At 38.1% G+C, this 26106-nt stretch overlaps 1 protein-coding gene across 1 annotated transcript in view; it reads left to right on the top strand.

The window, feature by feature from the left end:
- trim44 (tripartite motif containing 44) overlaps positions 1-26106 on the top strand; it is an 85000-nt gene that overhangs the window by 9933 nt on the left and 48961 nt on the right. Inside the window, exons 4-5 of the mRNA XM_012853269.3 lie at positions 14043-14339; positions 24890-24912. Of these exons, the coding sequence (XP_012708723.2) occupies positions 14043-14339; positions 24890-24912 (320 nt within the window). The remainder of the gene's footprint in view (positions 1-14042; positions 14340-24889; positions 24913-26106) is intronic.

Below are 26106 nucleotides of genomic sequence, written 5' to 3' on the forward strand. Positions count from 1 at the left end.
GTGTTGATGGTGTTTTTTGAGCTGAAAAACTATTCGATCTCATGCACGATTAACAAATCTAAAAAGATGTGGCGCCATCTAGCGACAGTATTGCAGAACTATCATAATACCTGTTTGCTTAATTTATAAATCAATTGTAAATAATGCCGAACTGAGCCTGACCCTCTGCAATGCCTCGCAACAAAGCGACAGTTCAGCGTGATTGAAGACCAACCGTTATTAATTAAACCAATCTACAAAAACTTCAGTGTTTCCCGCAGGAATTAGCTTATGCGAGGCGGACCGACTCGGGGGGGGGGGGGGGGGCAGGTTGGTGCTTGTTGACGACACGTTTTCCGCGGACCGAATCGCGGAGGGGGGGGGGGGGTTGTGGACGACACGTTTTCGGCGGAGCGGGGGGGGGGGGGGAGAGATAAAACACGTTTTCCGCGGACAGACTGGCGGAGCGGGGGTATCCATGTGTTTTTTCTCTGCCATTCACGCACGCGCAATACCAACAACAACAAACCGCGTGTTAACGGCACTTTTTTTTTTTTTTTTTTTTGGAATGTTGGCGTGGCGGTAGCGTGAGTTTGGCGTGGCGGCCGCCAAGATAGCGCTGCGGGAAACACTGCTTCAAGAGCTTTATATCAGAACATTTACTCACGCCAATCAACTCTGCGGTCACATCTGAGCTTCGCCAGGTTTAGCGTCTGCTTCAGTGAACACTAACGTTCATACTGTATTCCCAGAGGCATTCTAGTCTTTCCCCTCTTGGAATTATATATTTTTTGTGCTTTTTTTTTTTGCCACTGGATCTAGAACCATTTTTTTATTGTTTTGCTGGGAGATGCTAATAATCGTCAGCCGCTTTCTTGTTTTTAACCCCTGCTGTGTAGGAAAGGCTTTATTTACTAACAAATTAAGCAAAAACAAAGCATAAAACACCAATATAACAACTAATACACCAGCAGGATGAAATAATCTTTCACAAAAACTTTGTATGTAACCAGAGTGAGCTACTGACATATAAATGAAAAAGTCCAATAATGTGACTATGCACCTTTAAAACATCTTTCTGTGTAATACATTGGTACAGTGTGTTCCATTTAGTGAATTGAGTTACTGAAACCAACGAACCTTTCAGTAATATTTTATTTTATTGAAAGGGTCTTAATGTTCTGCATTTAGGCCAAAATGTTGCATTTTAGTCTAATCGGATCAAAGTGCTTTCTCCCACATGGCTGCTGTGTTCCCTCCACTACATTAACATTAAACTGGACTCTTAACAATGGCATTCCAGTCAAAATCTTCTCCCACCATAGCTCTGGATATCTGAAACTATACCAGAGTTATCATAGGCCATTTGGCTGCTTCTCTTGTTAATACTCTCATTTCTCAGCCTGTGCTTATTTTGACAATCTAGGTCTTGATAGTTTGGAATTGCACCATATTCTATTCACAACATCATCCCTCATCTGACTGGTTGTGGTCCTTGGTCTTCATGATGCTGTTTGCACACTGTTGTTCACAAACAAACCTCCAAGGTCTTCACTGAGCTGCTGGATTTATACAGAAATGCAACCATGTTGATCAATTGTTTACTGTAAGATGAGTTTGATAGGCAACTTTGAGATGCATTTAGGTATATTTAGGTGTATCGGGGTAAATGGGGGGGCTGTGTACACAAGCATGCTATAAACCAGAATCAGAATTGAATTTATTTGGCCATGTTTGAGGCTACATACAAGGAATTTGACTTTGGATTCCATTGCTTGCATTGTGTAAAGAAACAGGCAGACAAGTATTGGTAAGTAGACAGCAACTACAATCTATAACAGAAAATACATTCACAGGGGAAAAAGGGTAACAAAGGCCCTTTTACTGGCCCTGGACCTGTACAAGTTTTGACTGGATATAAGATCAGTACTGATGACCCTCTCTGCAGCTCTAATTGTACATTGCAGTTTGGACCTGTCAAGTTTTGTGGATGAGCTGAGCCACACAGAGATGGATGAGCATAAAAGAGACTGAATGATGTCAGTGTAGAAGATGATCAGTAGCTCCCTAAAAAGGATGTACTTCTTCAGTACATGGTATCAAGTATCAAATATTTTCATGGATATCGATGTCGAGTTTGAAGTTTTAGTATCGTAACAACCCTACAAAACAATTAAAACCATACCTCATCTTCCTTCCAATTCAAAGCCACGTTCTTCCTTTCTTGTATGTCACATATAATCCAAATAAAGTACACTGAAGTTTGTGGTTATAACCTGAAAGAATTTCAAAACTGTTGAAGGGCAGCAATACGCTGGCAAAGCTCTGTATGCACTTTCACATGCATGAAGCAAGTGATGTCTTAATATATATAATTTCAGATAAAAGTTAAATATAATGAAACAAACATATGAAGACTTTTACATTGACTGTGAACGTTGTAAACAAATAGGCATTTTCTTTATTCAGTGAGCAAAAAGTGACAATTCAATAATGCTGTGGCTGTTCTTGAGGATAGTAGATAACAACATAACCAGCCAGTTTTATCTTTTATTTACTTTCTGCTCCTTCCGTTTAAGGTGTGGTCCATGGCACACACAGATTTTAAAGCTGCTCCCTGCACCCGAATCCCAGTAATGATACACAAAAAGAGCATTGCTTTGCCTGTCAAAAATGTGTATGTGTGTTTGTCTAAATCCATTTTCACTGTCTTATATGATCTACAAGAGAAGGAAGCACATTAAAGCTGTCTTAGAGACTCGATTCTGTGTGTGGCAGGCAATAGGGGAATAAAAAAAAAACCTTCCTTATCCTTTTTCTTTGTATTCTTCTTCATTCTTTCCAATCCAATTGCTCTTTAAGGCTGTTACTTCTATTCTATCTCAGCTTTTTAATTCAGTTACTTTATGGCATTACCAGGAAAGTTCCTTGGTTGACATTGCTTCAATCAAAAGCAATAAAAAGTTGCAGCGTATTGAAACTATTATAAGATCCCATGCTATTGTATTTTTCTTTTTGTCTTAGATATAGATAACTTCTATGATTGTTAGAAAGCTATTGTTTTTCAAATAAACATTCTTTTTATTGTTTTTTTTTTTTTTTTGTAAGAGGCTAAATTGGAAAATCTAATTCTGGGGGAGATAAAAGAGTGTGAAAGTAAGAGAGTGCAGTGTTCTGTTGGAACACATCCACTATTGCCAAGGGCAAGGACAGTTCAAATCCATTTACTCCTAATGTATTATTAATCCTTTTTAGGCCGTTTTAAAAAGGCATCACACCAAAAGGAGTACTGAATAAGCAGCACTATTGGATAGGATTTTGGAAAACCAAAGATTTTAGACAAACTTTAGCTTTCCAAATTGCCTTCCTAAATACAATTTTTAAATGGACTTCCTTACCCAATCACTCATCAGAATCAGAAATACTCCCAGAGGGAAATTATTTTCGTTACACGCTCCAGATATACCAACAATACCAATATATATATATATATATATATATATATATATATATATATATATATATATATATATATATATATATATATATATATATATATATATATATATATATATATAATTTGTATTTATTTCCAGATCTAAAATATAGTGATAATGACGATGTGCAAAAGAATTAATAAATGTCAATGATTTTGAGTCAGAATTAAAGGGGGGGTGGGGGGGGGTCTGAATCTCTGAGGGAGGCGTTGTAGAGATTGATGACCACAGCCAGGAATGATTTCCTGTGGTGCATCTGGGTAAGAGGAGTATTCTGCTGAAGGAGCTCCTCTGCTGGGCCAGTGTGTCATACAGAGGGTGTGAGACGTTGTCCAAGATGGACTGAAGCCTGGACAGCATCCTATTCTCTGCCACGGTCGTCAAAGTGTCCAGCTCCTCCCCCACAACATCACCGGCCCTCCTGATCAGTTTGTTTAGTCTGTTGTTGTCCGCGACCTTCAGCCCACTGCCCCAGCATGAGACAGCAAAGAAGATCGTACTGGCAACAACAGACTCATAAAACATCCTCAGCATCGTCCGACAGATGTTAAAAGACCTCAGGAAAAAGACACTTTTTGTAGTCCGCCTCTGTGTTTCTAGTCCAGTCCAGCTTATTATTAAAGTACACTCCCAGGTACTTATACTCCTCCACAGTGTCTACAGGGACCCCCTGGATGGAAACAGGGGTCACGGGTGTTTTTTTCCTTCCTCAGATCCACTATTAGCTTCTTAGTCTTTGTCACATTGAGCTGCAGATGGTTCAGCTAAAGCTAAATCTTGCCACTCGCCGGATGAAGCTAATTTCAACCACTTGTATCTTGGGTCTCATTCATTCAGTTATGATCCCTATCTCAGGACCAGAGGTGAGGGCCAGAACGTAGATGGAAGGTTAAATTGAGAGCTTTGTATTTTGGCTCAGCTTTTTCTTCACCACAATAGATGTGAGCAGCACGAATTACTGCAGATGAAGCCTAAATCTCTCTGTCCATCACCGTTCCATCCTACCATCACTCGTCAACCAAGATTCCTAAACTCCTCCGCTTAAGGGCACAAACTGACCTCCAACCAAGAGGTTCACCAGTCCAGCCTTTTTTGGTCAAGAGCCATGGCCTCAGATTTAATGGAGCTGACTCTCATCCAGCTGCTTCACACTTGACAATGAACTGTTCCAATGCACGCTGGAGGTCATGGCCTGAACAAGATGACAGAACCACATCATCTATGGAAAGCAAAGATGAGATCCTCAGGTTCCCAAACAAGAGACACTCCTTTACACAACTACGCCTTGAGATCCTCTCCATGAACACCAGAAGCAGGATTGTTACAAGTGGCCACCCTGGTGTCCAACCTAGTGTCCAAGTCCAACACATAGCCCTAATGAAGTCCGACGCACACTGGGAACAGGCTCAACTTTGTGCAGAGAATGAGAACACTGCTCTTGCTTTAGGCATACAGGGATTGGATCACACTTTCACAACCCTCTTCAACAAAATAGCTTTGGGGGGACATGGTCGTAGGCCTTTTCCAGATCCACAAAACACATGTAGACTGGAAAAGCATACTCCTATGACACCCTTAGCAACTCCATGAGGGAATTGCTATTTTCAACTGTTCCACAGTCAGAACAAAAGGTGCATTGCTCCTCTTGAATACGAGGTTAAACAATCAGTGAGAGCCTCCTTTCCAATACTGAGAATCAGCTTTCAGAGGGAGGCTTAAAGGTGTGATCCCTTGATAATTGGAACACAGTCTCAGGCCCCTTTTCCTCAAAATTAGGACCACAGCCCTAATCTGCTCCTCCAGCAGTGTTGACAGCTCTCCTCCTGTCTTGACTTGAATGTCAAAGATGTAACACTGCAGGTCTGATAATATGATTACACAATTGATTGACATTTGACCCAAGGAGGTCTGCAGCCAATTATACTTATGAACAACATTGTGCTCCTACTTGGTGTTTTTGTAACATTCCATGCCTTGCACAAGAGTCCAATAACAAAACACCACCCTGGCTTGGATCTGGGAGATCCTTCTTTCCAATCATACCCCTCCAGGTAACGCCATCGAGGCCCAGATGGGTATTGAAGTACCGCAGAAGCACAACTGTATCCCCAGATGGTACCCCTTCCAGGACACCATCCGGATACTCCAAAAGGGTGGGGCAATCTGAACTGTGCACACATGCTGCGTTCCATTTACCTCGGAAGTCAGAACTAGGAGCTGGGAATGGTGTAACACCCAAGTTAACAGCGTTTCAGGTAACACAGTCAGAGAAGTCATAATTCCCCCCCAGATAAATTAAAAAGTATGGGATTCCAATATGGGGACAGAGAAGAAATCTGTTATTTTGTTGTTCATAGTGCCTCTTACAAATATTGTTTTAAAGCTATACTTTCCATATGCATACACAACTCTAATTTGTTCGGTTCAGAGTTGCAGCTTCTATGTGTTACATTGATTTTAGACTCTTGCTCATTGATCTTAGATTCTTACAACTGTGTCTTGTAAAATAAACATATTTTCATCATAGCTTACTGTTGTTGAAGCTAGGAGCTGCCATATAGGATCCAACAATCAGCCTTAAAAAAGTTTCTCCAACTTTACAAGTGGGAAAGCAAACTTAAGAGCCTATCCAGTTGATTCTTCCAATTTGGAAGTCAGAATTTTCGAGTCCTGACTTCAACTGGAAAGCAGCATGACAATGTTAGAAGCTTCTCTCTTGCAGACTGACGAGGCAAAGCGTCAACACTTTGGAGATATCTCCAAAATTGGGGCACGCTGCCAGGGGCTGTGAGTATCCCCATTTTTGCCTGAGACACCCTGGTGTAAGAGAAAGTCCACCTCCTCTAGCTGGGTTCCAGAGAACAAATTTACGATAAGAAGATAAAAAATTCCTTTATTGTCTTACAATGGGGAGATTCGGGCGTGACATGATTTTGATGTTAGACCTCATTGATATATGTAGAACACATTCAACTCAAGCCAAACTAGACAGCTCGTATAGGAACTGTTGGGACTCGTTTGAATGAGGGAAGTAGCGCATGGCATGAAAAACTTGTGTGCAGCCCTGCAAACGGAGCACTTTGCAAAGCCGAAGAGGTTTTCACTTGTAATCCATTGTATTGCAGCTCAATAGGGTCAGTGTGTCGTAATCTGTCCCTGTTGCAAAGCAACACAACATATTGCAATGAGTATACTGTTTTAGGAGTCGAGAGGAGACGACATATAATTAAAAGGTGGCCTCAATTTTATGAATGAACTTGATCTCTACAAAGTTAGAATCCCTGCCCCACCATTTGTGGCTGCATTCCCACATCCAAACTGTGCAGCCACAGATCCTTAAAATTCCAGAATACAGAGTTTCACTTTTTTTTTTATTTGTGAGCTTTATTTTTCATCACCTGGTGACACAGTCAATGACTTCTGTTGGACACTTTAAACCATAAATCCTATTATAAACCATAATCCTATTCCCATTTGCTGGACTAAAGTGTGCTGGATGTAAAGTCAATGTTATTATTCTTTTGCGCATGCGGGTCAGTTTGGAGCCACAAACGGATCACACTGGAGTCAGAGTTTTAAAGGTAATGTGAACAATATCGCATAAATCTGATTTCATAAAAAAATGAAGTTGAGCATTAAGACCTGCAGTGGGTACATAGCCCATATTTCTCCAAAAAATACTTGTCACCAGCACATAAAATTAGCTTTTATTTTTTTTCCTTTTCCTGATTTCCCAACTTTCCTAATCAGTCAGCCCGATGGCTTGCCAGGGCCTGTACTCTTGTGCTCCTTCTGTATCCTTACAGCAACCATTCCTGCGTAAGCATTGTGATGCTATTTCTCCTGAGGCCTCATTTTGTTGCCTCAGCTTGCTGCAACGCTAATGAAGATTAGCATGCATGAATGCTCTTTCCTTTCAGCCAGGGGAAATTTTCTCTCTGCATAAAGGTCCGTCGGCAAACTCCACAAATGCATACATCCAGCATCACAGTCTATATCTGCCATGCAGGCCATGTGGACTTGTTTAAAGACCAGAGGGCTTTTTTAGATCCTGCATGATTCAGTTATGGTATACGTAAGAATCTCGATGTGACAGGTAGAAAACTTTTGTGTTTGAACCATGGCGTTCTTGTCTCTGTTATAGGATGGCACTAAAGATTTCCATTCTTTTTAAAAGTCTCAACTAAAAATTACCATGAGCAATTTGTGAATTATTATTGTGTCTTATGATGTTACAAATATTGCACCTCATATTTAAAGGTTGACTTTTTACCTTCAGCGTAACGTTAAATGGTACATTTTATTAATGCGTTTTTAAACAAATTGTTTAGATCAAGTGTGTTCAGGCTTGTAAATCTTTACTGTTATAATAATTTTCATGTCAAAATTTGGAGGAATATTTCATTTGAGCTTTTTTATTATACAGATGACCTTTGTTATATTGAACCAATGTGTTTAAACAGTTAAATACAAAATCAACAGAAATATCAAGAAAGTTATCTAGAAAAGTTATTCAGGATGTGAGAAGAAATAAAGCTGGTCCTATAGGGCCTCACGCACTAAAGATAGTGTGACCCAGGTTGATTGAAGGTAACCTGTGATGGATTAGACACTCTTTCCCCTTTTCAACCTGCGCTATTTCTGATCTCTCGCATTTCATCTTGCACCTCATCTATGTGATGCTCTTGTTCTTCAATCTCTTCATATTCCTCCACTTTTGATTTCATTCTAGGCTTTTTTCCCCTTCTATTATTATCTATTATTTCCTACGTACAGTTGTCAGATAAACAAGCGTATTGCCTGTTTATTAGGTTTTATATTCCACTTTGACTGCTAAGCTTGCATATAATAATACTACTGCTAATAATAATAATAATAATAATAATAATAATAATAATAATAATAATAATAATTATTATTATTATTATTATTATTATTATTATTATTATTGTTTTCAATTTCATATATTGTTTTCCATATCATTATTATTATTATTATTATTAATATTATTAATATTATTATTAATATTATTATTATCTAAACTATTGTTACACTGACCAAATAACACACTGGATCTAATGGCATATTTAGGCTCTTTTCCATTAGTACCTGGTCTCCCCGGCTCAACCCAGCTACTCAACTATATGCAGTTCAGGTTGTTTTCCATTTCATTTAAATATCACCTCAAGCCTGGAGCTTCTGAGAAGCCTGGAGCTTTGCAAATCATGGGTAGCATTTCTATACACATTTACCCGACTAATTTAATTTACCCGCACTTTAATTGCCCAGGGCTTTGGTTCTCCAGCCGAGCCAATTTTTCTCTGTTTCTCTGGGCTTTGCTCAATGGGCAGGTTTGCATGAAGTAAAAAAAGAAACTCTCCGCGACAAAGGTCAAATAAGGAGATGAGGAGTTTACAAACCTATAATCTTAATGTATTACAAAAAGTTTTCTTCTTGATTTTAGGCAAGAAAGTACACCTCCAAACTTCATTTGTGCAGTCAGTTCATCAGGATCGTGAACCAATTTTAATTCAGTTTTTTTTTTTTATTCTCAATTTTGGTGAGCCATGTAAATTGTACCCTCAGTTTCTCATTCTGAGCTGACAAGAAAGACACCTTATTGGGATCTTCTACTTCAACAGCCCATCAGGTTCAAAGTTCTTTGTGTTGGGCATTTAGTGATAATATTCCTCATACCTTGTAATAAGTAGTTTAATGACCTGCTAGTGTGTCCATTCTTCTCTAATGTCTGACATCAAAAAGGTATTTTCATTTATAAAACTGTAAGTTTACCTGACAATTTATTTTTTTCCTGGTGATTTTCTGTTAACGGTTGTGCGTAACAATTCCAGTAGATCAGAAGTTACTGTAACACCCAGACCAGCCTTCTAGCACAAACAACCATTGCCACATCCAAAGTCTCTTGAATCCTCTTACTTCTGTGTGATGATTCTAGATTTCAACTTCATGTTCCCATGTTCACAAAGAATCTTAAGATTAAAAGTAGTTCTTAGTGACATCATTTTAGGAAAAACCTCTCCCGAATTCTAAGATTGTTTTAGAATTTTACCTCGGTAAGCTATAAGACACCCTAGGCCTTAAGAGAGCTCTTAAAGTGAAAAGAAATGTTAGGAGTAGTGAGGAGGACTTTTAGAGAGCCCAAGAGTGTCTTAGGCTCGCTAAAAGAGCCATCAGGGAAGATGCCCTCTGGGAAGATGGCAGAAACAGAGAGAGCTGTTTGGCTGATCCACCACCTAAACAGTGGAGGAAATGAGCACATACATTTCTTTAACGATCATACAATTATAATATGTAGTTACAATGAACTTTATCATCCCCATAGGGGAAATTAATTAGTTTCACTGCCCCGAGGGGTTAAAGGTGTGGCTCTAGGGACATTTTATTGAGGATAAATAAATAATGGTAAATCTATGGAATATTCATGAATAAAAATTGGAGAAATGTACAAAGAATGTAGTACAGATGAATTGTTATATTATTACAGAAATGCTCTCAATGCTAAATATTTTAGATTTTTTTTTTTAAAAAGTTGCAGAAAAAGTTGTAGACAAGATTAAGAGTTGAGGAAGTAGTTTCTGTATTGTACATTATGTTGCCAGTAGCCTAAATTGCCATATGAAGTTCGCTTGTGTGATGCCATCCCCTCTCTGGCTTTTGATTGCTGCACGGAGCGCTTCTCATTTTAAAGGCTGCTCCGTAAAAGCTTCAAGACATCCAGAGAAATGGCCGCATTGATCTGCTGCAATTTGCTTCAAAGTCTGCCTATTTGCGATCCAGGGACAACTTTACCTGTTCGACACTCCCCTATTCTCCTCCCAGAGCTGTGCAGACAGAGGCGCTCCTCCACTTGTTTTTTTTCCCCCATCTTCTTTCTCCATTTTATGGTGGTTGTTTAGTCAAATACAAACGCTTCATACAAGCAGCCAATCACAGTAAAATGCTGACAGCTGAGCGCACATTGATATCCAGTAGATGAAGTTGCAAAGTGACCAGTATGGTGAGTAAACATAACGGGCAAATCAAAATGATGATGAGGATGTAATAGGATGTAATGTGTTTAAACATTTTGATGCTGTGTGTCGGTTTATGTCTCACCCTTGATTACTAGGAACGTCTTTGTGTGTTTTTTTGTCTTGTACTGTCAACCAATCACAGCTCTTAAAAGACATTGTCACACCTTGCAACGGGGTCAACCAATATCCTTTGTGGCTAATACTATCCCATGATTCATTGTGGTTTGAAGAGAATTGTTTAACAGGAAACCACAGTGGTGGAGAGGAGTGAAGAGCTTTGAATAAAGTTGGATATAATTTGCTTTCTGCGACATAAAAGTAACTTTAAAAAAGTTTTTAGGCAAGAATTTTGCTGTGGAAACCAGAATCTGCTCTGTGTATTGACATATCGCTAAACTTTAAAAGTGCTCGGACATTTCCGCTACACTAACAGCCAGCCCACCTCGCTGGCTTGCAGCTGATTGGCCGGCCGGTCAAGACTCGCCATGCCGAGTTGGAGTGTCTGTCTACCGGACATTGCTTTTAAACTGTCGCTGGCTTTCTGTAATGAGTTAAAAGCTGGAGTAATTCAGTCAGACGATATCTAATGTTAACGTTTGGTTACTTTATTATTATTCTCTACAAATGAATTGATGTAGGCTTTGTTCAGAAATTAGGGTTAGGGTTTAAGTTGCTAAACATATTACTAATAAACAAATGGTATTTGTGATTAATTTTATTTGGTGGTATGTTTTTATATCTTTAAACATATACATTTTTTGAACTACAAATAGCTGATTGATGAATGAGAGTAAAATGAAATAATAAAACAAGAACATTTTTAAACAAAACATGGATATGTAAAGGGGAATATAAAACCCAGGTAGTTATTTAGTGGAGACAGCGAGATCAGGGTTTGGGCTTAGTTTGGCTTAACAGCTGTACTTAATGCTGTCTCAGTTGCTAGGCAACAGACGTTATGCTGAGGTAAGGGCGGGGACAGCCGGTGAAGGCTAGACCGTCCAAATTGACAGCCAATCTCTTCCTAACTTTGTTTTGTTGTGACCGACTGAGGACGCAGTCTACCTAGGCCGGGTCTTATTTAGGCTATATAGGAGCTCTCCGAGAGGACTCCGACAATCTTTGTGAATACGGGCATAGCAATTCATCTTCACCATGTCTAGAGTTGGTGCCATGTGATTGGGTGTTTCGCTTTTTGCAGGCAATAAAATAGGTGTATCTATTAAAGTCTCCAGTGGATGGAAATGCTTCTAAAAGTCAAAACTATCAATAGTTACTATTTTGCTTACCAATTAAACTTGAAAATGTTTTTTTTTTTACTAACATAGTAAGCTAACAGAGGGTATTTCAAGTAACAAACTATCAGCAGCTGTTCCAACATAAAATTCTAGTAGTAAATGCCATGTAAGATATTGGTGTACATTGTACTGTAAGAGCCTGCAGCTAATATTTAAATCAAATGGTTTTGCTAAAATCAACGCTCATATATTGTTAATTTCATTAACTCTATTATACACGAGTGGTTGTAATTAACTTGAATATTTTAACTTGAAATGCTCCCGATGCCTCTCCAGTCTTCCAGAGTCAGAGATACGTTTAACACGTCCAGACAAGCAACAAAGCATCGTCCCAACCTAATTTCTTGGCTTTTTTCCCCCTCGTCTCTCTAATATATATTCAGGTTGTTAATTTTGTTGGGGTCTGACAGAGAAAATTCATTGCTCTCCTATTGGATGTTAACTCCCTCCCTCTGTCTCATTCAGAATGAATAACGAGCATGTTTTTCTGTCCTCATAGAAAGAGTAATTTAAAAGTGTTACCTATTGCGCTTGGTTTAATGGGCAATTTGGAGAATCTGATTGCTTGTGAAGAAATGGCAAATGCGTAATAAAACTTTGGGCCCTTGGGGACATTCGCTCTGCCAGACTTTGTGAAGACGATGATTCTTTGCTTCACCGAAGAGAGGAAGGCTGAGAGGAAACAAGACAAAGTGAATGGCGAGGAAGAGAGCTAAATTCAGCTCCAGGGGAAATGGCAGGGAGAGCAGCTGATGTTTGCAGATTGAAACAATTACAACATATTAAGGAGAAGAGACCATGACAAGGGAGCTGAGGAGGCTTCCGTCATGCCAGCCTCTTCATTTTAAGGTGGAGCCATTACAGCGGGAAGGGTTGCAGGGAGGAGTCTGTTTATTGAGGTGTTTTAAAATAACGAGTCGGCTCTAAAGAGAGCCTCAGTGGGGAGCTGGGAGAGGAATAAAAAAACGGTTTTCTCCTTGAGCAAGTCAGCCATCTTGAAAGCAAAACAGATGGTTTCTGTTGTAAAAGAAGCATCTTAGCTCTCTGTTTACTAATGGGATACACGGAGTTTGCCTCAGTGATTCAGGGCTCTGCTAACAAGTATTTATGACATGACAGAGACCTGTGACCTTGTGGAAATATTTCAAGAAAGACAGAGACATTGTTTCTTTTTAACCTGCTTTGATCTCTCATTTTGCTATGTTTCACTGCTGTATATCTCATTCAGTCATCCCTACCCTGACGTACAGTGTTTTGCAAAACTATTCATACCCCTGCATCTTGTCAACTATTCACCTAATAGCCACAAATGTTATAAAAGGCACGGAAAAATGCCTTTGGGAAATTAAATTCATTAGACATTCTGTTTGCAGATTGGTATTTAGGGAATACAGCAGGTGCTCTGATAAACTGAACTCTTTAGCCTAACTGCAAAACATGTGGCTGAAGTCTAACACTGTATGTGTCTATGATATTGTCAAACACGAGGGTGGCAGCATCAGGCTGTGGGAGTCCTTTTCTTCCAATAACAAAGAGAAGCTGGTCAGAGTTTGTGGGAAAGTGGATGGATAGCACTAAAAACAGGTCAATCCTGCGAAAAAAAACAAGCTGGAGGTTCCAGAAGACTTAAGAGCAATGCAGACATTGCCCTCCAGCAGGAAACAACCCTAAACATACAGTCAGGACTACACTGGAATAGTTTAGATCAATTCATTTATTTTTTATTTTTAAGATTTTGTGGCACTAGTGGCCTTTATTGATAGTAATAGGATAAGAAATGGGCAGACCGAAAGTGAGGTAAGATATACAGTAAAGGTCCCGTGGTTGGGAATCGAACCTGGATTGCTACATCGAGGACCAATAGCCTATTTATATGGGGTGCCCACTTCACCTCTACGCTACGCGGCGCTCCCGATCAAAGCGTTTTTATACGTTAGAATAAACCTGCAGACCAATTTCCAACTAAGAATTTATACCAAGAGAATTAATTATCACAGACACTCTCTATCTAATGGCTAATCTTGAGCTACGTTGCAAATAAGAATGTACAACAGCCTCATAAACAAGACTGAAAGACTTATTTTCTTTCCGCTTTACAGTTATGTTCTACTTTTTGTTTGTTTTGTTGGTCTATCTCATAAAATCCCAATAAAATACATTGACGTTTGCCGCAGTAACACTGTTTTTGTTTTTCCTTTCTCCCCTGTCTCTATCTCTGCCTCCACATGTACTAGATGTCTATGGAGGAGCTAGAAGGATACGTCAACAGCCAGTTTGACGAGCTCCGCAGGTTGGTTCGACTGGAGGAGAGGAGGACCCTTCACCTCGTAGACCTCAAAGAAGCGTTCCTCACAGCCTCGGCTGCAGAGAAAATTGCTGAGATCACCGTCGAAACCGAGAAACTGCAGGAGGAGATGGATAACATCACACACCAGCTGTGCCTGCTGGAACAGGCCGAGGCGCAGGCAGTAGGTCCTGCAGCAGTGGCAGAGGTCCTAGCAGCGAGGCCTGGACCAGTCCACAGATTACTGGTAAGAAGACCTTCCCCTCTTTTTTTTTTACTTTCGTTTTTTGTGAACTTTATACATGGTGTTACAAAGCACAGTTATTGTAGAAATAATAACATGAAAAAGTATAATTAGTACAGAAGCCCTCCCAACCTACCATTCAGCATGCTGAACTCTATCTAGAGTAATAAAGTAATTCAGTGTGTACACTTCAACAGATCTGATTTGGTTAAATGTGCTGCGCCTTCTCCAGCTTCTCTCATTGTAAAATCTAATTATCAGTTGCAAATAGGTATGGGCCACTGTGAGATTATTACGATATGCAAACCTTGTGTAGAAATACCACTGCATATTCATAAAAAAATCTAGAACAAAAATGTATAACATGATCTCTTTACTTTTTTCTAAAACTGCAGAGAAAGTTATTACAACTGCTACCAAAACTGTAACATTACATGGTGATGTTATCTTCAATATTTATTATTTTACTTTCGATACAAAGGCTAAAACAAAAATAATTGTTTAAACATGCTCTAAATTAGTTTTAGAACAATTTATTTTACGAATAAAGCATTGATATTACCTGGTTTATTAGTCGGGCTGCCTGCTTGGGTAGTAAGTCAGTTATTTCACACTGAATAAATCAGAACAATTGAGACAGTTTGTTTTTCTCTATTAAATTGCATTTCACTTTTAGTGTTATAGGCTCTAAATTTCTCCCAGAAAAGGTGCTGCATGAATCAAATGGAGACAGCAAACAAGCTTAAATCAGAGGCAAGCTATCCAGGAGTCTTTGTCAGTTCAGCCACCAGAATTGACAAAGAAAGAGGGACTTCAGTATTTCTGAAACCTTAACTAAGGCCTTGTACAAACATAGGAGGTATTTAAAAATCAGAATTTCTCTCCCACATCATTTTTAAGAAATAATAGCGTACAGACAGGAGTGTTTTTAGCAAGGTTTTTATCCACACAAACCCGGGTTAATTCACCATTGACCGTTGTTTTAAACATGACAGACGCATAAGGGGCTGTGTACCACAAAGCTAAAGCCTAAGTCAGCCAGTTAGAGTCCTTCGAAATAAAAGCGATATTGAACAGCAATGTGCCTGTGTAAAACAGCTGACCTCTAAGCGCTTTTTCTACTTTGCACATCAACATATTGGAGCAGCTAGGTTTGTAAAAACAGACAAATAAAAGGCCTCTGAACCAACTGTGATGTTTATAATGTTCCATTTATGTTTTTACTTTGAAGTCTTGATTTTGAGATGAAAACAGGAAATGCTTTGTGTGCTGAGGCATGGTCAGTTGGAAATAAAGTACCAAAATTGCAGAAGGTTAGTGAATTTCTCCAGTTTAGCATTGATTACACATATATTGTTAACAGTTAATCACAACAACAACGTGGAAATCAGCACATCTTTAACGTTTCATACATTTTTTTTATTAATCCACTATGACCGAGTCTATAACAATGGCAGCACGTATGTGAGCGTGGTGCGCCAGACCTTAATCTCCATCTTTTCATGTACACGCGCAGGCTCAAATCCGGAGCGTTTATAAATCTCCACTTTGGTCGGAGTTTTTAGGATCATTCGTTTTAAGGGATGTATAACTCCATTTATGTGTGGATGAAAGGCGCAAACCACATAAAAATGTCTCGTTTTTCAGAGATATCCTACTACGTGTGGACTAGGCCTAAATCTCACTATACCTTGATATAGTTCACTGGCACATGGCTACTTGGAGCTTGACCTTTATTTTACCTTCACGAACAAGTCTAAAAAGCAACAACTGAGATTCCTGATTTACAGCTAAAATCTGATTTATAACTTCAATGAAACTTATAACTCCTTGTGGATCAAACATTTTTAACATCTAGTCAAAAAAGATCCCTGTGTCAATACTGTGGAGTTTATAAAGAACTGAATGGAGTTTTTGGCACCACATCAGTTTTTGTTACTGATCATGAATTTTTATAATTTTGAACTATTTGCATTGACATCTCAGCTAGTCATAATTTGCATTAGATTTAGCCTCAAACATTATTTTTTAATACAATTTAGTTATTGATTGATGATATTTAAGCAGCCTTTCTTCATTTAGCTATTAAGACTTGCTCCAAGGCCTAATCTCTTTCAATTTATATTAGTACAGAAGCTGCGTCAATACACAGCTTTTATGCCAAGTTTTTAATCCAGACACACATCATGTTTATTTAAAAAAAAAAACAGACATTTATACATTTCTATGTTTCTGTCAATATGATATATGTTGATGCAAATTTGTTGTTGGACAAAAAATACAGTTGCATGAACAGATTAAAGATGACTGGATTTGTGTTTAAGCTGTTTGTTAAAAATGTATTAAAATTGTTATTTTATTTAGGTCAATTATTTAGTTAATTAAGTGTTAAAAGTTGTTGTTTTGTTCTATTAATATTATGTTATTGCTACTGTCAGCTGTTGACTGCACTCTTGTAGAAAAGCAAGCTATTTTTAGACTTCAAAAGCAGAAAAGAATCCATCGGAGAGAAAGCAGACATTAGAAATGGTCAAATCAATAGTTTTGTACATTTGGAAATACAAAAAAAAAAGCCTGAAAAACATACAAAGGTTTGGACGTCCACAGAACAGTGATGGATGATCACAGGATTCTTCCTATTATAAAGGAAAAAAAGAAAAAACACTTCTTAGCATCAGGGAAAGTGAAGGACACTCTCCAGAGACGGCTTCAAGTGGGCAAATACAGAGGGTTCTCTACAAAGTCAAAACCAGACATAAGCCTTTAGAATAGAAATGTCAGATTAGCCAGTACTCTTCAAAAAGATAAAACACATACGATTAAACTGTGCCAGAATGATAAATATAAAGCAGGCCTGGAAAGCACACAGAATCATTTTTAAAACACATGGAGAGAGTGTGCTGGCATAAACATATTTTTCTTCCAGCATCACAGGTTCGCTAAGGTTTGATAATCATATGACTGAGTGTAGAAGCAGCTGGTGATTTTTTTTTTTTTAATCTCCTGCTTATCAATCACAGAATGCAGCAAATGTTAATGGGCAGTTCTTCTATGTGAATAGGAAGGAACAAAAGCTTAATACCTTCAGTGAAAGAGACTGGGGTGTTTTTGAAATAAGGAAGGTGGAGAATCCTGCAGGTGCAGCGTGAGCCCCTTTAATAACAATCACACACGTGTAATTCCTGAAAGATAATGCCAGAAAGAGCCATAAACAAATAATTTAAGACTACTTTGGTAAGTGCAACATTCTGGTTAAGGCAAGGCAAATTTATTTGTATAGCACATTTCAGTACAAAGACAATGCAAAGTGCTTTACATGATTAAAATATAGGAAAATAAAACAGAATAAAAGCAAGTAGGAATAGAATGTAGAAACAAAATGGAACATGGGTGAATAGAAACTAAAAGTAAACATTAAAAACAGTTGGACTACAAAGTTGAACTAATGATGTTTCAGTAAAACAGTTTAACTAAAACAGTCAAAGGCAATACTATGTGTTTTTAGTCTTGATTTAAAGGAATTCAGGCTTTCCGCACTTTTACAGTTTTCTGGAAGTTTGTTCCAGATAAGTGGAGCATGGGAACTAAATGCTGCTTTTCCATGTCTGGTTCTAGTTCTGGTTCTGCAGAGTAGGCCAGAGCCAGAAGACCTGAGTGATCTGGAGGGTTGATACACTGATAACAAGTCTGTGATGTATTTAGGTGCTGAGCCATTCAGGGATTTATAGACTAACAGAAGTATTTTAAAGTCTATTCTCTGAGATACAGGGAGCCAGTGTAAGGACTTTAGAACTGGGTCTTAGTGAGGACGCTGGCAGCAGCGTTCTGGATCAGCTGCGGCTGTCTGATCCACTTTTGGCAGACCTGTGAAAACACCGTTGCAGTAATCAATTCGACTAAAAATAAACGTATGGATTAGTTTTTCCAGATCCTGCTGAGACATCAGTCCTTTAATCCTGGAAATGTTCTTCAGGTGATAGAAAGCCGACCTTGTAATTGTCTTTAGGTGCTTTTGAAGGTTCAGGTCTGAGTCCATCACTACACCCAGGTTGAGGGCCTGATCAGTGGTTTCTAGCTAAAGCTGTGTACTTACTTTTGATCTCTCCTCTATTGGTCCAAAAAAATATTACTTTAGTTTTGTTTTTATTCAATTGAAGAGAAATTTGGCACATCCATGCATTGATTTTTTTTCTAGCCATTTATTCAGTGCTTGAACTGGTTCATAGTCACCTGGTGACATGGTGATGTAGAGCTGTGTGTCATCTGCATAGGTATGGTAGCTGATGATGTTGTTTTTTATGATCTGAGCTAGAGGGAGCATGTAGATGTTGAAGAGGAGGGGACCCAGGATGGACCCTTGGGGAACACCACATGTGATTTTTCCCTATCCTTTAAGTAGGATTTAAACCAAGTAAAACAAATAACCTCCATTCTTTTAATATCCAATTTTATTGTAATCTCACCATTGGATGTGTCATTTTTCAAATAGCAAATATCATGTTACGACACAAATAATCTCTAAGGATTAAATATTAATAAATTTTTCATCTGCTTTGTATTACAGTTTATGCCCACCGTAGTGAATTACAGAGATCTTTTAAATCACTGTGGAGGGTGCTGGTTTATTAGAGTTTTAAGCTACTGCTCCCAGACATTACTCTCGACTTCCTTCAGCTTTCTGTAAAAATCACCATATAAACCTTTACTTTATGAAATCTTATTCTAGCTAGAACTTTTTGACTCCTCCACTTTTGTCTTTCATGAGACTTTGTGTTGCGAGCAGATGTCTAAGTTTGGCATCATTGGTCCTCATCAACTTTCCGCTGCTTTATCGGCAGCCTTGAGCTTTTTTTTTTCATTCACGTGCACCTCTGGGATTCTGGAAATGAATACAATTGTCATAAACTAAGCCTGAACCCATTTGAAAAGGAAAGTTGTAAAATCATGATCTATCCCTTAAAGTTTTCTTTTCATGCCAAAGAAACATTTTAGTCCTAGTATCTGTATAGCAGCTGTTTATAATATAGAGCTTTGGGAGGATGTGAGCGTTGGCAGAAGAACAAGTTGTGTCGTCAAACTCATCAAATCCTTAAGCACCTCACTCCCGCATGTCTCGTTTCAAAATTGCAGAGAGGGCTTTTAGTACTTGTGGATGCCAAATTAAAAATCCCATTGGTCCATTTGTCACTCGCCATATTTTAGTCCCCCCAGTCAAGACAGGAGGCTCAAGTGTTCCCTGGAGATCCTACGCATGGCTAGAGAGGCTGTAGTAATGGTATTAGCTGATGTGCAGATTACTTTTTTGCTGAGAAATGAATCCATGGTGGGCCTGGTTCATTAGTGGCACTAATTGAGTGCCAGTGCTTTGCCTGTTTGTCCTCATGTCTTTGTTACTGCTGGAGCTACCATAGCAAAGTGTAATGGTCACTGGAGGTGTTGCTCTGTAGGGACGAGAAGCTCTCTATTCAGCAAATCACTTAGCTGTATGCCTCGCTGGTTATGTGGATACCTGCTACCTTCAAATTTATTGCGAATCTAAGAATGTGTGAAAGTATAAAATCTCAAGGTTGGTATTTTGGTTGTGCGAAAGTCATGGACAGTTTCAACAAATATGGCATGAAGTATTGACGCTTGGAGCTTTTTATTCTATTTTACTTATATTGTTGTTTTTCTCTTTTAATATTTTTAGCTATTTGGGTTTTCATGGTTAAAAATAACTTTGTGTATCATAAATTGTATTCCAGTCCAATCACTTTTCCTCTGATAGTGGTAGTGTGTCTCCTGCTGTAGCCAGCAGTTGAAGACTAATGCATCCTAAAATGTCTATTTATGGCTAGAAAGGTCATTATAGTCTGTTAGCTCTTGTGTAACGCATCTACAAGAAAAAAACAAGATCTCACAGTTCTTTTTTTTTTTTTTAATGAAAATTCTGTGAACACAGAAGGATTTTACCAGGAGTAGCGATGTTAGAAACAGGCCAGTTATAACATCTGTGGCCTGGCAAGTCATGGTCATCCACTATGTTAACAATTAGTAGTGTTAAGTAAGAGATCAAATATTTAGTTTTTCACCTGAATGGTTGCTGTGCCACAAAGAAAACAGAAAATAATTCATCATGCAACCCTCCAAATGTCTTTGAGCAACCTTGTCTTTCAGCTATAAACAGAATTAGTTTTAGAAATTTTACGAAAGTGAGATATTTCCTCACATCTTCTCATAAACATGAACGCGGTTTGCTTCTTGCGGCTCTCAGCCATGTTCAAAGTATACAGTGAGAGCAGTGGAGCTAACTACTAACAACTGCTAAGTTAACCAAATCCATAAAGTCTCAAAGTGCACATGCGCAGCCAGCAAGCAGAAACCAGCAAGGAACGTGCACGCACACTGGCGTTACGTGAGCGCGTCAGAATGATTGGTATGTGGGACAACCAATAGATAAGGAGATACCCCCGGAACTTTAGGGACAGAGGGAGGTGAGAGCCAGACCAAAACTATGACAAATCCCTGCCGATTTTTATTTTTAACCTCCTTTTTCTGAATACATGGAAGGACAATTGTACCCAGTATAAAACAAGAAGTATTTCTGAACAGGATTACCAAATATAGCTTTAAGTTTGTATCACAATAGAAATACTAATGAATAAATTATAACCTCAAAAACAATGGCGTAATTGCCACAATTGTTTTTCTATTTTTAAATAAAATAAAATGAATGTTATAGTTTTTCATTTTGAAAGTTTGTGTTAATTTTGTGATACCAAGTTTCCATATTAAGAGAATCTCCTACCAACTTGTACAGATCACAAGTTACCTAAAAGCAAGATCAGAACTTTACACCAATTGTTGGCTTTCCAATAAGGAAAATTTTTTTTCTTTTTTTTTTCTTTTTTATCAATGAAGTTGTGTATATTATGGCAGTAGTACAGCAGAACCAAAACTATGATATAAACTGAAAAAAATTGTTTTGGCTAACTGTTTTTGCCCTCTATTATTATTATTATTATTATTATTATTATTATTATTATTATTATTATTATTATTATTATTTATATTATTATTATTATTATTATTATTATTATTATTATTAAATATGACATATTAATCTTATTGACTGTCATGCAGTTTGCACTAGAAGTATAGATTATGTTTCTGGTCCTTTTGGAAATGCGATGTTTGAAATTTAACAATTTTAAAAAATAATGTACTTTTTCAGAAAGTGGCTACCTCTTATACGTATTAGGCTCAAATACTGCTGGCTTGCTGAATCTAACAGCTGCAATACAAAACATTTACCACCTCTCAAAAGCCTTCTCTTTGACAATAAGTTACATAATTAAGGCAACCAGTCCTGCTCTAGGTTAAACAAATCTATCATTATGTGTCGATTAGGCAACGCGAATACACCACTTTATATAGATTCACAATAAAGGAGGTCAGCCTGAAAGGAAATGCTTCTGAAAATAGATAAATCTGTTGAAGCCAGAGGGAGAATATATTAAGGTCCTTTGTTTCGGTCTGTCTTCAGTCATTATCAAAACTATGTCTCCACATTTTTTATTAAAACTTGCCAAAGGGTACATTTGTATAAAAATTGCATGTGCTCACTAGCATCTTCACTGATGACTGTACAGGAAGCAACGAACCGTGTCATGCCACTGGGCAAGAACTAATGTCTGACTTTTAAATCCTCAATAAGATGTTTGCTGCCTAAAACGTGCACACATATGATTTGAATACATTAAGTGAAAGCACTATAAAGCTAGTAAGCATTGCACACATGTAAGCATAGATTTTGCAGCTGTATACCTGTTACAGCTGCAGGGTTTCCATTTCTTTAGTTTACATTTCTTAATGTTTTAAATTAGCTTTTGCAGTCCCTTACATAATAGTGCACGTCTGTTAAAATTATAACTGTTTGTTATAATATGATAAACCATTTCAAACCTTTTTTAAATATAATGTGACATTTATCCTGTACAATTTCAACGTATTATCACATAGATGTGTTTTTATTTAAAAGAAATGAACAGCTGCAACGTTCCAGTTGTAGTTTTTGTTTAAGTATGTACACCGTTTTGGGCCTCCCCTTTTACGGTGTTGGGCTAAAGATGGGCATCTGGAGCTGTTCACAATTTTATCCACAACAACAAAAATATAACTTACACCTGAAGTTAGTAATCCTAGAGCCTGATGCTACCGTCACAATCTTTTATTGTGGTTCCCTTTCAATAATGTGCTGTGTTGTTCTTGTGCTTAACTCACCGAATGATACAGTGACCCAAAAGTTGGAAAAACAACTTGGACTTGATGGAAATTCCAGCAACTCCTTCAGAGCTGCTGTCAGTTTTTTGGCAGAATTTTCTTTCTACTCTTTTCCTGACTGATACTTTTGTACAACAAGATTCTGTTGATCTATTGCAACCTCTCTGCAAACTTTGGCTTTAACTAAAAGACTTAAATGAAAACAGTGTCAGGAAAACCCTACTAGAACAGCTGAACAAATATTTAAAGGGGACATTTCATACTTTTCAGTTCTTCCTTTTCACATTTAAATCATACAGTTATGGTCTGTATAAAGTGGAACTCCAATGTTTTTGTCTGAAATCTCCATTACTGTACCCTCACATTCACCCTTTTTACCCCTGTTCTGAGGTACTTATCTCTGAGAGCAACTCATTTTGGTGCTGTCTCTTTAAATCTAAAGAAGACACTTCACACCCTGCCTCCCCCTCCAGATCACAGCGTTTTCAACTTCACCGTTTTTGGCCATTTTTGTAGGATGCTGAGGGACGGTGTAATGAACAACCCCACACATATCCACTTGTAGCTTCGTTATCCTTCAGCTTGGACTACAAAATCGCGCCAAGAAATAAAAACTGTAGATTCACAAAATTAGTAATCTGGACCGCCATGACCTTGTTTCACAATTACAGCAAATACTGTGACATCATAGTTCTAAAAATTGACTAAATTCAAATTTCCCCTGTTGCTAGAGACTCCAAGTACACAACAAAATGTATTTAAGGGTTTAAAAATTGTATTTTGTATGATATACCCCCTTTAAAATTAAGCAGATTCTTTATAACTGATGGCAGATTTTAACCTAAGACGACTGAATACTGAACCTGTATCAAAAGGTGCTTGAACAAGGTATCCTTGTTGCAGATTTTTCCTGTATTTATTTTCCTATAGTAACTTATTTAATTTTTTCCCTTCAGTTGTGCAGCATATATGTTAAATTATATGTCAGAATAGTTTTGAAATGATTTGTCACTGTTTTACATTACAAAAACTGTCAGGTGTGTGTATTGTTTTGAGTTCCCTTGTATATTTCTCAAAGCTACTTCTTTCTTTAATAGTTCAGCGTGTCTGTCTCACTCAGTGTAACATGAACTTGTCATTTCACATTTGAACGTGGATTATACAAGAGATTCCTTACACCTCCTTGCAACTGTGATTATGTCTGGGAAAGACGGCGCTCAACACTTTTTAAGGCTTTGACGGTTGCCAAAAAAAAAGTGAAACCCCCGTTTGTATGTTTCATTAGTCAGCCAATGTGAGAAAAAGCAATAACCCTGACTCAGTCGTTGTTGAAATCTGCTTTGCTGGTTGATTGCGAAGCAGAAAAAGGTTGTAAAGGTGCGCCACTTACAAGAGGAGCCTTCTGACTTTTCTGATGACACATTTTTTTCTACATAATGAATATTTATAGCAGAACTATTAATATATTCAAGGCTGGTTTTTCTTGTCACAGCTGTTGAAAGAGCACGCTCAGACTGAATCCTTTGAGTGCTGACTCTTTAGTCCTGATTGTCCTTTTCATCTCTGCTCCCAGTTACCCAGCTGCTCTAAACTAATTCAATAACACAAAAATAGGTAATTAAGACAGAATGAACTATTTTTTTCACACTTATTGTTGAAAATGTTCCTACAATAGCATAAAACGGACACAATTTTCAACCTGTTGGGGTTTTATGGGCAGAGGTACTTGCATCTTACAACCAGAGTAAATGTAAATGAGGCATGCAATAGAGAGAGAAATAAATCAGCTATCACTCTTCTTAGTTGTATTGAGCTTTTCTATATTGATATTGCAGTGGGAGACATTTGTGTTTATTGTTGTTTTTGTTTTCTCATGGTAGTCACCAATGGTAGTTAAAAAAAAAAAGGTAAGACAACGTTGTTGCAGCTTAATGTGCCATTTTTTTCTTTTCTTAAAAATAAACGGTCTCAAATACAGAAAGGCTGGCAATTTAAAAACAGGACATTATAAAATATTTTCACGCCCACAGAACAAGTAATAGCAAAGCCTAACCCATGAATAATCTTTGGTGCTTTACTCTGGATAGTTCCTATAAAACCTCATGAATATACATGAGCACAACTGGTGGCTGAAAGTGAAAAATAATTGGTCTGAATTAAAAGCACTCCAGATGTTAATGTAGCCTGTGCTGTCTGCTGTTCAAAATTTGTTTTGTTATTTCCAACATCTGTGCTAATCTGTTGTGTCTCATTGTCCCTCCCCCTCTTCCTCTCCTTCTCATTGATTTCAGCACGACATTGAAGCCAGGCCAAGGTAAGATTTGCCAGTGTGATTCATGCTCACCTTTTTATAGCGCAGTAGTAGGTGTTACAGAAAGAGGACCCTGTGCTTGGGCTCTTCATGCAACTTCCACCATGAAACTGACTTGTATACACGTTGCATAATAAAAACCCAGGGAAATGCACACATTTTCTTTTTTCTTTTTTTTTCTTTTTTACACTTCCTCAAACAATCCCACCTGCCAGCTCTGCCTTCAAACATCTGACAAACTCCCTGCAGCCACATCAGGCCTGCTTCACCCCCAAACCTTTCTGATCACATGCAAGTCACATTTGTGCAGTCATGGTGACAATCTGCCCGATCAGATGAAAGCGCAGCACGAACAGTGGCTGGCAGGCGGAGGTTTGACTTGTGTGCGTCTGTGTTGTGCGCTTGCATAAAGCTTTGGCGTCATTAACAGGGGCAGACTCTTTGTTTTTGTTACATCCTTCACACTTTCTTGTTGTTCTTGCTTTTTCTATATTTGTATTTTTTTTTCATGAAACGTGGTTATGGAGGCCAGCTGGTACTTCATGTTATCATAGATTGGAGGTTTTCGCCTTATTTTTGTCTCTGTAAAACACTCAGTGCCGTGCAAAAGTATTCATACCCATCAATATTTTCACATTCTGAGACTACAACAGAAAAGTGTGTTTAATTGGGATTTTATGTTAAAGATCAAGTAATGTGTAACTGAGGAGTGGAAGGAAAATTATATGTTAAAAATTATCCGTAAATACAAATCTTAAATGTGTTGACCACTAAATAACTCTGTTCAACCTTCAGGTCCACCTGTGTGTAATTTAGTCTCAGTATGAACGCAGCCGATATGTGAAGATCTCTGAAATTTGTTAGAGAACTTTAGTAAAGGTAACCTTTGTGTCTTCTTTATTTGAAACAGACACCCTGTTGGCAACCTTCTATGTGTGTTTATGCCATTAGATGTCTTTAAGGGCTTTCTTCCAAAACTGCTCTAACAGCCGTCAGACACTGACGCACATATAAAGAAAAAAAACAGCAACTTGGATGCCTTGAGCAAATGTAGAAGCATCTGCTCTTAAAGAAAAGAACTGTATTCTTCTCTACACTTCAAAGTGTAAGCTGCAAACAAACAAACAAAAAAAAGAAACCCCTTGCACGGTAGAATTCACCTTTTCATGAGCAATATGCTTGTTTCTGGCGAAAATA

The sequence above is a fragment of the Fundulus heteroclitus genome, chromosome 2 (genome assembly GCF_011125445.2).
Source record: "Fundulus heteroclitus isolate FHET01 chromosome 2, MU-UCD_Fhet_4.1, whole genome shotgun sequence".
Classification (NCBI taxonomy): Eukaryota; Metazoa; Chordata; class Actinopteri; order Cyprinodontiformes; family Fundulidae; genus Fundulus; species Fundulus heteroclitus.